Source organism: Panthera onca, chromosome C1, assembly GCF_046562875.1.
Source record: "Panthera onca isolate mPanOnc1 chromosome C1, mPanOnc1 haplotype 2, whole genome shotgun sequence".
Classification (NCBI taxonomy): Eukaryota; Metazoa; Chordata; class Mammalia; order Carnivora; family Felidae; genus Panthera; species Panthera onca.
This window is the reverse complement of record NC_138346.1, coordinates 150,049,096-150,061,788: the sequence shown is the minus strand read 5'-3', so window position 1 is coordinate 150,061,788 and position 12,693 is coordinate 150,049,096. Positions and strand designations below refer to the sequence as shown.

General features: G+C 45.3%; 1 protein-coding gene across 4 annotated transcripts in view; it reads right to left on the bottom strand.

Moving 5' to 3' along the window:
- Nucleotides 1-10,006, bottom strand: part of MCOLN2 (mucolipin TRP cation channel 2) — a 58,062-nt gene extending 48,056 nt beyond the window's left edge. Inside the window, exon 1 of one of the 4 annotated variants that reach the window (XM_060625236.2) lies at nucleotides 9,745-10,006. In XM_060625236.2, coding sequence (XP_060481219.1) covers nucleotides 9,745-9,821 — 77 coding nt within the window. In that variant the 5' untranslated portion in view covers nucleotides 9,822-10,006. Of the gene's footprint in view, nucleotides 1-2,178; nucleotides 2,379-9,076; nucleotides 9,244-9,292; nucleotides 9,409-9,744 lie in introns of those variants that run through there. The other 3 variants (XM_060625238.2, XM_060625239.2, XM_060625237.2) reach the window with 3 other exon arrangements.
- Between the last annotated feature and the right edge of the window lie 2,687 nt (nucleotides 10,007-12,693).

The window sequence follows — 12,693 nt, the reverse complement described above, 5'->3', positions numbered from 1 at the left end:
CACAGAATCGTTAACAGGCTTCAGGCTCCGAGCCATCAGTCCAGAGCCTGACGCGGGGCTCGAACTCACGGACCGCGAGATCGTGACCTGGCTGAAGTCGGACGCTTAACCGACTGCGCCACCCAGGCGCCCCATAATTTTAAAGGAACTATGTAACAAACCCACCCCTGATTTCTGCTCCTTAGAGGCAAATTCTTTTATGTTTCTTTTCAGTTATTTACTTTAATATTTCTAAATAATGCTGCCCCACTATTTATTTCTCTTTTAGATATTATCAATCTACATCCTCCCATGGAAAAGATGATTTTAGCTCTTATATGTGCCCCCCACCCACCAGCAAGCATACACCTGTCCCCTCCCTGCTCATCATCTCAATAAAATTTTAATAAAACTTTTGGATACTCAGAATTTATGAAGTGAATATGCAAATGTGTTTCACAGTTGAGCCACTAGTACACTGTGATTTTATATTCCTCCTTGTAAGAAAAAGCTTTTGGAGTTAATTGCCCCTTTTCCCCATTTGCTCAGTTTTCAACAGACCAGCTGGGATTCCATCACCAAACTCTGGCTGAATCTGCCAGCTGCCTTCAAGACAATCAAACAAGTTGGGCAACTCGTCAAATTCTTTCTTCTCCCAGTTCTTTCTTCTCATCGGTCCTGGAGCCTCATCCTCCTGCTTCAACCTACACTGGTTGCTTCCTAATTCCTATTCAGGGCCATCAACTTGGAAATTCCCCTCACCTCTTTCCCAAATTGGAATCCACATTTCCTGGAATTCCTTTGCTCCCTCATTTTTATGGAGAGTATCCATCAGTCCCATCCTGTGAAAGGAAGCCCGGAAGGTAAATTTTGAGACCTCCCTTAACAGACACTGCTAATTGCCTACCTGGTATCCAGTCTTCCCTTTTTCCTGAGTTTGTTGAGGGTAGGGAATGTATTAAGACCCAAGAATTGACTACTTCAATATTAGAGCTAGAGAAGAACTTAGGGCCACTGTTTGCAAACTCAGCTACACACTGAGTCACCTGGGGCACCTGAAGAACACTGAAGCCCAGCCTCCATCCACAGAGATTCTGGCCTAATTGGCGTGGGTGCGGCCCAGGCACTGGGGCTTTTAAAAAGCTCCCCAGGTTATTCAAATGTGCACCCAGTTTGAAATCCTCTACCTTGCAGGTGATCTGTTCCCATCTCCTTATTTTATGAATGAGGCAATTAAGGTACCCTCAGGTTGCAACCTGCCCCCAAAAGAATCCAATTTACTGACCCCCCTGTCCAGTGTTCCTCCTTGATCCCTGAATTAAATATTTCTTAAGGAGTAATCGCCTGGGTGGCTCAGTCGGTTGAGCATCTGACTTCAGCTCAGGTCATGATCTCATGGTTCATGGGTTCGAGCCCCACATCTGGCTCTGTGCTGGCAGTGAGGAGCCCGCTTCGGATCCTGTCTCCCTCTCTCTCTCTGCCCCTCCCTCCCCACAACAAATAAATGAAACATTTTTAAATAAAGGGAGTAATGGCCTGGAAGATAGTCAGGAATGAAGGGGAAAAAAATGTCATGTTCAAATAAACTAGTATTTCAAATACAACTTCTCTTATTTAGAAATGTGTGACTGGGGCGCCTGGGTGGCTCAGTCGGTTAAAGCGTCCGACTTCGGCTCAGGTCACGATCTCGCGGTCCGTGAGTTCGAGCCCCGCGTCGGGCTCTGGGCTGATGGCTCAGAGCCTGGAGCCTGCTTCCGATTCTGTGTCTCCCTCTCTCTCTGCCCCTCCCCCGTTCATGCTCTGTCTCTGTCTCAAAAATAAATAAATAAATGTTAAAAAAAATTAAAAAAAAAAAAGAAATGTGTGATAATTTGGCTGACAACAGAATCCTAGTCCATAAATTCGGGAGACTTCTAAATGGTCATGTTATTAAAATGAGAAGGAAAAAACAAGTAAAGCTATCTGATGGGATGAATCCAACATTTCTTTTCCTCAGGGTCTTCAGACTCTTTAGAGCAAACCCTTAGTTTCCATTTGTTATTCCCCAGTGAACCCTCTCCGGCTGCAGGTGCCAATGGTCACTTCTTAGGCTGCAGCTTAGTGGCTGGGCCACCTTTGATTCCGCTGACCAGTACAACCCCGGGGCAACCTCTTCCCTCTGCTTCTAGGACATCCCACTCCCCTGGTTCTTCTGCCTACCTCACTGGGCATTTCTCAGCCTCCTTTGCTGGCTCCTCTTCCATCGGACTTCGGGTGCCAGAGAGCCTCAGGACACAGTCCAGGGCGTTTCTATCCTCTGTCCTCCTTTCTCGAGACCCAGTCCTGTGGCTTTAAATATTACCCACATGATGTGGACTTTCACATCTGCAACTCCAGCAAATCTCTCTCTTGAACAGACTCCCTTATCCAACCTCTTCCTTGAAACTCCACCCACACGTCTAATAGATTTCTCACACCAACCCCCACCCCCTTCTCCACCCATCTGCTCAGCACAGTGATTACACACATTTATCCAGATGTTTCAGCTGTAACCACTCCCCCTATCAGTGATTTTCCACCTTGGCTGCACACTAGAAGCATTTGGGGACATTTATTTAAAAATTTTTAATGTTTGTTTATTACTGAGAGAAAGAGACAGAGCATGAACAGGGGAGGGGCAGAAAAAGAGAGGGAGACAGAATCCGAGGCAGGGTCCAGGCTCCGAGTTGTCAGCACAATGCCTGACACGGGGCTCGAACCCATAAACGGTGAGATCATGACCTGAGCCAAAGTCCAACGCTTAACTGACTGAGCCGCCCAGGCACCCCCATTTGGGGACTTTTAAAAGGTTTCAGCGCCTTGCTTCCAGCCCCTAGATATTCGGATCTAACTGGTGCCCAGTTATGAGCTAAGTATCAAGATTTGTGATAAGCTTTCCAGGTAATTCTAATGCGTAGTAAAGTATAGGAACTTTGCTCCAGAGCCATAATTTGCCTTCTCCTTTTCCTCAATCCACACATCCAATTGATCAAGTCTTCCTTCAAAGCATATCATGGGTTGGTCCACCTCCCTCTATCCACTGCAGCCTTAGAGGTAATGGGTTTTTTTAATTTATTTTTATTTTTTATTTTTATTTAATTTTTGTATTTTAGAGAAAGAGAATGAGGGGAGGGGCAAAGGGAGAAAGAGAATCTGAAGAGGGGAGGGGCAAAGGGAGAAAGAGAATCTCAAGCAGGCTCCATGCTCAGCACAGAGCCGGATGTGGGGCTCCATCCCGTGACTCTGGGATCATGACCTAAGCTGAAATCAAGAGTTCCACGCTCAGCTGACTGAGCCACCCAGGCACCCCTGGGGGGTAACGTTAAAAGCACAAGTCAGATATCACTGCCCTGCTTAAAACTCCATAGTGGCTTCCCCCTGCTTTCAAACTAAAATCCAACCCTCCCATTATTGCCTAAAAGTCTCCTGCCCCCTCCTTCCCATACCCACTCTCCCCCACATCCTCTTTCCTGGCTCTGAAACAGTCCCTGATCTGGCCATTTGCATCTGCTGTTTCACCTGTCATACTGCTATGCCCCCAACTCTCTGTACGTCTGGCTCCTTCTCATCCTTCCCTACTGCCTGTCTCAGCACTTAATTTCCTTTATGATTGAGATCATATTCTTTATTGGTCTTCTCTACAAGAGAACTTCTTGAAGGCCAGGTCTTGGTCATCGCTACATCCCCCAGCATACGGCAGAGCACCTAACACATAACAGGTGTTTGATGACTAATTTTTAGGAAAAAGAAATGGGTCAATGAATGAGACAACAACCTTGACTATATGAACGTTGTGTTGGCCAGTACCTGTTAAGATGAAATAATAATAATGACAACAGCAACAAACATAATAAAAACAATATAACAACGATATAGAGTCTAAAACACTGATAGGAAATTTTGAATTAAAATTATACTGAAAAGGCTTGCTCGGCCAAGACACGTGAGAGTGTTTTAGGTAATTTGGTTGCCTGGTTTGCTGAGAGAAACCCTATTTTGTTTCAATTAATATTCCTGAAGTCTTTCCAAAGAATCAACTTTTCAGTGAATTGTTATCATGAAAACTTGGAATCTACTGGGGAGAGAGAAAATGAGAATCCTCCTGGATTCCAAGTGCAAAAGTAAAACTTAGACACATTTAAAAAATAAAATCGGTCAAAGCCTAAGAGAGAATTTTTTAAAATATGATTTGACATACTTTTCTAAGGATGACACAAGCCAATGTCAGAAGCCAATGAAAAAGACTGACAGATCTTCACACAAACATTTAAGATTTTGAAACGTTAAAAGACAGAACAGGGGAAAAGTCTGCAATCTATTGAAACAGCCAGAAGTTTATGACCTATTACCTGTAGACAGATCCAAGTTATGAGAAGAAAAAAAGACAACCTAGTGTAATAACAGGCCAAGGATCTGAACAGTTCAGTGAAAATTGAACAGCAACGAAAATGTACTAACAGCCAGACTGGTGAAAATCTATCTTAAGTTTCATTTACCAAAACTGAGAACAAGCCTGTATTGATGGAAATGTACATTTTTGAAGGGCACTCAGGCTCGGTATCCAGAAGAGTATCTGTGATCTAGGAATCAAACCTCTGTGGATTTGCACAACAAATGCTTAAAACTGAGTGAACTTCAAAATGTGTTTTCAAAGGGGGTATGAGTTTTTTAGAACAAGTGCCAGTCAAAAAGATGACTACAAAAATGTTCACTGTAACCCTACTGGCAACATTGTATTGACCTAAAGATGTCTATGCATATTGTTAATTCTTTTAAGTTACGAAATAAATACATTGAGACTCCATTTTTCAAGTCTAGAAGTGCATAAACCAGAAAGGAAAAAAAAAATCTTGGCACTCTTTTGCAGTAGTGTCACATATAATCTCAAATTTCTTCTTTAAGTCCTCCATATTTTCTTGACTTTTGGTGATTAACATATGGATTCTTGAGTTGTCATGAGTTAAAACAAGTTATGTAAAAAAGGAATCTAATAACACATGCCAGGTAATCCAGTATTTCTCTGCCTGATGTTTGTGTACGAGATAGAAAGTGGGGAAGTCAGGCAGAGACTAAATTTCACTGTGTTTACAGCAATGACCATGCTGGCCCAGGGAGTGAATGTCACAGAGCAACCTGGCAGATGGAAGGCTTCAGAAAAATCCCAACAATATACATCATACATTTTTTTTTCTTCGACTCCAATTCCTATAATGAACTGATTTTCTCATGATTTGTGCTGAGAGAGAGAGAGAGGGAGGCAGAGGAATGGATTCAGATAGCTGATGCTGTGGGACTTCCAATAAAAGGAAGTCAAGGAGGAAAGAAGGAAAGAAAGAAAGAAAGAAAGAAAGAAAGGGAAAGGAGGGAGGAAAGAAAGGAGGGAGGAAAGGAAGGAGGGGAAAAAGAGAGAAACTCTGGTTACCGTGTAAGCATAGCTCTCAGGACATAAATGACATGGTCATTCTAATCCTGAGAAGCACTGGAGAAGAAAAACTGTAGGGCTTTTCATTTCCCACTGGAGCCACTCATAAAAAATGTGCACGCTACAACTTTCAGGAATTTCCCTAAAGACGACCGACCATGCCACCCAGTTCCTATAAAATCCCCTCTCATCACCACTTTGCTGCCTCTGGCGAGCAAGAAAGCAGAAGTAGGGCTGCACATTTTTAAAGTGCTGGTTCTGAACAAGTCACGCCCCCTTTGAAAATCCTTACCAATCAGCTCTCTAGGTCAGAGATAAGTAAAGCAAAACTCCATTTCTTAGCAATACAGGCTTCCAAAAGCACTTACAGCTGGAGAAGATGAGAGGAATCATGGCAGCCTTCACATTTGGCTTTCTCTAACATTTCAACAAAATCCCCATTTAACAGGGTCATGCTAATGACTCTCCCAAAGGAAAAGGAAAATTAAAAGCCATAAAGCCATAAGTAACCACTTTCTCCTCAAACCACTGAATGAGTTTACCTTATTCTTAGACAAGCCCACCTCAGTGTCAGCTGGGGAATCTCTAGGTTCACCCTATCTGTGACAATTCCCTCTAGCTGCTCTAGGTGATATAATTTTTTAAAGCCCACCATTTAAATTATGGGTCTTCTGGAATTATAGCAAGGACAATTTTTCAGAACCTTTGGCTTCACTAGTCACCAATTATTGCCCGACAGATGTATTCAAGGAGAGATAACAGAAGACAACCTTCAAAGGAGAAGGAAGGAAACCATCCCCCTATTGAGGGGACAGGAATATTGGCAACCTCCCTCCCCCCCTCCCCAAAGCTGTCTTGTCACATCAGGGAAAAGGAGGCAGGGGTCCAAGGTCAAACAGAGTAGAAAGCTCAGCTAGAGGTCATCTAAGGAAAATGGGACCCCCCCCCCCCCTGCACAACACCCCGCCATGATTGCCAAAGCAAACAAGTAAACAAACCAAAACCTGGCTTTAAACATTTGATCCTGAAAAGAATATTACAGTTTGAGTAAAAAAGAATGAAGTCTGGAAATAAAAGTTTTCTCTATGAAGCCCATAATCATGATGTAAGAGCTCACTGAAGGGTGATCTCATTCTTCAGAACTCACACGTGGAACCTAGACTCCTGGCTGTGGCTAAGAACAGAACAGCCCAGCCTTCGCTAGAGAGATCCCACTTTTATCTTTCATGGCCAAAAGGGTTTTCTTTGGCTGCTAATTTTACTTTGAAAACTGTAGCCACAAGAAGTCACCTGTTTTTCTACTAAGTTTTAAGAACTGTCTTATCCTGGGTTTCACTTCACATCAGTGAAGAGACCGAGCCTGAAGAGATTAGCTTGTGAATATGATCACTCCTGACTTTGAGTTCTCTATTCTCTGCCATTCTGTTCAAAATTTGTCTCCATTACTCTTCCTCCTTGCTTCATTATGAGTTTTTACATTTATTACTCTGTTGTTAAAAACACTTTTTAAATTTTTGTTTTTAAATTTTTATTTTTAAATAAATTAAATTTTTAATTTAAATTAAATTTAATTTAATTTAAATAAATTAAAATTTTTAAATAAATTTTAATAAATTTTTATTTTTGAGAGAGAGAGAGAGAGAGAGAAACAGAGCATGAGTGGGGGAGGGGCAGAGAGAGAGGGAGACACAGAATCCCAAGCAGGCTCCAAGTTCTGAGCTGTCAGCCCAGAGCCCGATGTGGGACTTGAACTCACAAACTGTGAGATCATGACCTGAGCCGGAGTTGGATGCTCAACCAAGTGAGCCACCCAGGCACTCCAGAAACAACACTTTGAATATGCTCTTCCTTGGGAGAAAAGAACATGGCCTCCTAAAACACTGCAGGATTTACTGATTTTTAAGTGTAGGAGATTAAATCAAATTGGCACCATTATGTTGACCCCTGCATGGCAACGCTCAGGAGAAGAGTGGGAAATGTGTCTGGTTTTTTTTTTTTTTTCTTTTAATATTAAATACAATTTATTGTCAAATTGGTTTCCATACAACACCCAGCGGTCATCCCAACAGGTGCCCTCCTCAATGTCTGTTTTTAAAGCGTCCAGGCCACAGCCCTGGTTTAAGGAAGGTTTGCTAAAGGAGAAGGGCAAGTTTCTGGTAGTGGGAGCTTATTTGACGCAATGTGAAGTATGAAGAGGAAGATGAGCTAAAATCTTGAGACTGTTGACTCAAACGGAAGAAGCTACTGGATTCCCCCCAGCTTAGGCTATTTGGTTAGCACATCACAGAGGTGGTGAACATCTCTCAAAAGTGTGAAGCCCACGTCCCACCTCTGCAGAGAACAATGCAGCTGGTCCCTTGAACATCAAACATCCGAATTCATATCTTGACAGCTAGACCACCTTTCCCATGCCCTCTCTCGATGACCCCTTCTTCCATTCTCAGTTTACAATGACACAAGCCTCTGTTTCCCACTGGTCCTGCACAACGAGGATATATAGATTTCAAATGTAAATCCCTTCGAAAGCTATTTGTGTGCACGGCCAAGTGTGTGTCCTGTAGTGTAAGAATGGGAGCCTCTGGAGATACTCCCTGGATATGATACAAATGGTTAAGCTGTGAAGGAAACGTGCTAAGAAAAATACCGGACTAAAGATTTAAAACAAACAACAACAACACAGATTATATACATCACACCCACCGTAAGCACAAGCCTGTGTATCAGTCCACGCAGAAGACAGTAAGGAAACCCGGAGTCTGTGTGCTCCCCACCTTCTAGGACAGGGCTTTTAGAGCTAAGGCAGTGGAAGAAACGTATCACTTCTGCCCATCTGCCCCATTAAAAATCGACATTTAAGAGAGATGGTCATTTTGGTGTAACATTTGCATGTATCCAGTCGCCAAAGTTGTACCACAGTTATGTCCTCTAATTCAAACCTAGCCTTTCAAAGGTCTTAAAAAACATATGTGTGTGTATATATATATATATATATATATACACACACACACACACACACACATATATACATGTGTGCATATATATATATACACACACGTGTGTATATGTGTGTGTGTGTGTGTGTGTATATACACACATATACACACACACACACCACGCTTGCTTGGAATTGAAGTCATCTGGACAGCCACCAGAGATCAAGTAAATTCTCTTAAAGTCTGGCTTTCCTTGCTAGCATAAGTCCGCTTGTAATACTGAGAACGCCATGCAAGAAACGCAGGAGAGTCTCTCCACTATTTCGAGAAAATGTAAAGGCCCACCACTGGATTTGTTTTGTGAGCAGAGGGGGAGCCAAGGCCTGCTGGTACTCACCCCCCGGGCTCGGGCTCAGCCACGCAGCTGGGTGGTGGCGGCTTTGACCACGGAGGCGGGGCCCCTCGGCAGCGCCATCCGGCTGAACTGTGCGCCTTTTCATAAAGGTAGAGGAATTGGGTTAACCACACTGTAACCCTCCCACCTGAGGAAAAGGCCTGTTTGTTCCGGAAGGCACAGCCCAGCCTTATTTAACTAACTGCAAGCAGCTAATATAAGCACGCCCAAGGCAGCAAGAAAGCTCTAGTCTAGAACAGCAAAGCCATCCATTTGATGAGAGTTCCTCCAGAATCCGACATCCTGAAGGATACCGCTCAGGCGCCTCACCTGACGGTTAGCCTGAAAACACCTGATCCTGTCTCCCGCGTCCCGGCCTGGGGAAACCGATAAGGCTGCAGGGCCACGTCTCCGCCTTCAAAACTTTCCACGGCTTTGGGGATTCCGAGCAGGAAAACCCGTTCAGTGCACACACCTCTCAGCCCTCCCGGGCACGCACGTCTTCCCTAAAGTTGGAGCCCTGCTAGGCGGGCTCCCTTCTCTTACCCTTCCTGCAGCCCCCCGGGGCCCGAAGACCCGGGCCCGGGGGTGGGGACGGCGGGGCGCTGCTCCGGCCGCGCGTCGGCGGGACCGCAAGGCTGAAGTGCTAGCCGGGAGCCCAGCGGCGCGTGGCCAGGCGTTCCCGCCCCGCCCCCGAGTCACCACCTCCGCCGCGTTGCTTCCCTCCGGGCAGCGCGAGCTGGGAGCTGGGCCCCGGGGTACTTTTTTTCCACGTGTAAACCCGCGGGCCTCTGCGAGCCCCGGGGGGGCTGGAGGCAGCTTAGCGGAGCCAGGCGGGGGCGGTGGGAGAAGCAGCGGAGTAGGGACGCCCGAAGACCCCAGGAGGAAAGCAGTCCGGGGAGGGCCGGCGGTGGGGGCCCCGGGGAGGGCCCGCGGAAGGCAGGGGGCCCCCAGGACGCTCCAAGCGGGCTGGAGCCGAGAGCCCCAGGGGTACTGACCTGTGGCGGGGCCCCCAGGACAGGCCGGAGGCTCCGTTCCACGCCGGCAGGTCCAGAGCCTCCACGCCGGAAGGCATGGTGCTGCCCCTGTGCGGCAGGAGGAGACCGAGGGTGGGACGGCTGCACCTGCCTCGGCCCCGGGGTGCCGACCCCAAGCTTCCGCGCTGGAGTGTCGGGTGTGCCGGGCGCTGCGGCCAGCCCGCTCCGCGTCCGGGGTGTCTGCCGGGAGGTCCGGCTAGGGAGAAGCACCTTCTAAAGGGAGCCCGACTGTGGAGCGCTGGTGCCGCCCGCGCGCCCTCCACACTGCCCCCAGGCGGCGGGGCCGCGCACTCCCTGCTCCCCGCGACCCCAGCCTTTTTTCGCTCCCTCTTGTTTTCTGCACCCATTCTGCGCATTTCTGCAGTCATTTCTATTTTGATGCGTTCAGGACACACTCAGTGCCAAGCCGAGTGCTGGGTACTGTGGACACCAGCATAAGAAAGACATGGTCCTTTCCTCTAGGACCTTACATAAACTGGCAAGCTCATTCGGTTAAGTTCATTCATTGGAACGTGTTTGTATTCTGAAGTGTACGATCACAAAACTCTGTGACAAGAGTCATGTTTCGGAGATGTTAAAACTACCGACGCGCAAGGGAAGAAAAACGAATGGCCTTTCGCTCGCGTGGGGGAGCTTGAGCGAACCCCCTGCTCGGGGAGTACGTGTCCCTGTGACCCCGGGAGGGACAGAGGGGCGGCACAGACTTGCAGGACCCGAGCGTTGGGACTCTGTAAGCCTGAGCTCGCAGCGGCCTCTGCTCTTCCCTCCCAGAGCACGAAAGGTAGGGGAACCGGCCTGGGAAACCAGGCATGAATCTTAGAAGGTGGGGGTCTCCGGCATTTGTCCAAATGTCATGTTTCTGCTTTGGGTGATATTGACTTGGCAGTTTGGACCCGGCCAACAGCCTGTTTTCCTGGGAGCCCTCTTCCTTCTTTTCACGTGATAGCAGCAGCAGAGAAAGTCCGACTTCCAGGAGATTTGGATCAGCGAGTGTGTAAAGGTTTGTGGGTTTAGCGAAGACAAAGAATATTCTGCCAAGTAATTATTGTAACGTGCGTCTTCAGGTAGATGTAATTGGACAGAATGATGCGAACAAATATACATAATTGACCCTCTTTTGCAAGTCGCTTTTAAGGCAAAAATGACTTAGAGTCCCTTTAATCGAGGTGCCCACTGAGTGCAGACAGGCTTGGAAGATCCCGTTTACCCAGTTAGTACAGTGCCCGCAGGTGGGTGCAAGGGTGGTGTGGTTAGGTTCCTTTTTATAAGAAAACGAGAGGAAATGGAACTCTGTGTTCTTGTGGGGAGGATGTGGACCCCCTTGAAAAAGGCAGACGGTGACTTGATTGCAGAGTGTTGGAGGAAGTATATGGAAAGTAGGAAATATTATGTGTGTGTATATATGTACACACACAATTTTTATAGTAAAGAATTTTCAAGCCTTTAATTCAAAGAAAAGCTTGCCATGAAGGAACAGCCCTATTAACTTCAAAATTCTAGCACTCCACCAGGGGCAACAATCCCTTTAGAAGTGGACTGTAAACTGGAATAACTTTTTTTTGTATCAGCAAACTACCCAAAATACTGAAGTTTTAGAAAACTCCAGTAGAAATTTTAGAACTTCAGTAGAAGTTTTAGAAAACTTCAGTATTTCTACTGAATAACTAATCAGTGGGTAGTTAAAAAGAAAATTCATTGTTAACAGTGCATTTATTAAGAACATTTACCATGTGCAAGGGCTCTGTGCTTCAAGGGGCCAGGAGTAACCCTGTGTGCCCACTAGGTTCGAAGGTTGATTTCCATGTTATCTCACTGAACACTCAGCACTCTGTGTACTGTCATCTGCTTTTGAAATGAGGAAATGGGTTCAGAGAGGTTTAAGTTGCTGCCCTGAGGTCGCCCACACAATTTGTAGTAGATCCAAGATTTCTATTCAGATCTTTGAGTTTCCAAAATCTTTATTCTCACTACACTGCTACGCTGAGAGAGATCTAATTCACAGTCACTGCCCTTGAATCACTTTCCTGATCTGGAGAAGTTTCCCTCGTTTCATAAAGCGGGAAAGACATACATGCACATAATAGCTATAATTGGTGATGCACATATTACTGACAGGTCTAAAAGCATTATTTTATTTTTTTTATAAAGGCATTATTTAAAAAAACGAACAGTAAATAAATTCTTTTTTTTTAATTTTTTTTTAATGTTTATTTATTTTTGAGACAGAGAGAGACAGAGCATGAATGGGGGAGGGGCAAGAGAGAGAGGGAGACACAGAATCGGAAGCAGGCTCCAGGCTCTGAGCCATCAGCCCAGAGCCTGACGTGGGGCTCGAACTCACGAACCGTGAGATCGTGACCTGAGCTGAAGTCGGACGCTCAACCAACTGAGCCACCCAGGCGCCCCTAAACGATAAATAAATTCTTATCAAACACTGTAGGGGAAGAAATAGTTGCAATAGGGAACTCCAAGTAGCTCAAATTTTAATGTGCAAGTGAAACACCAGGGGATCCAGAGACTTAGATTTTCCATTTCTTAAAAGCCATAAATACTGCAAGAATAGCTTATACTTATTATAAAACCTCACATTTCAACACCTTCAGTCATTATTATGATCCTCATTATATTAAATAATAAGACTTCAGTGTCTCAAGGCTATCTTCATTTAGCCCTTAAAATTAAAAATTAACAAATCAGTTTTCTTTACAAAAAAAGTTTGCTTTGAGAAAACCTTTATTGCACATCATTAAGTTCATTTCTATTTGAATGAATAGCACACAAAACAAAGATACATGTTGTAAAATTCCCTAAAATTCCAATCAGCAGTATCCAAGGAATGTAGACTTTGTTCTTCGTCTTTTAAGGCATACATTTTCTACTTATTTTTAAGTTATGACCATAATTGTTTTT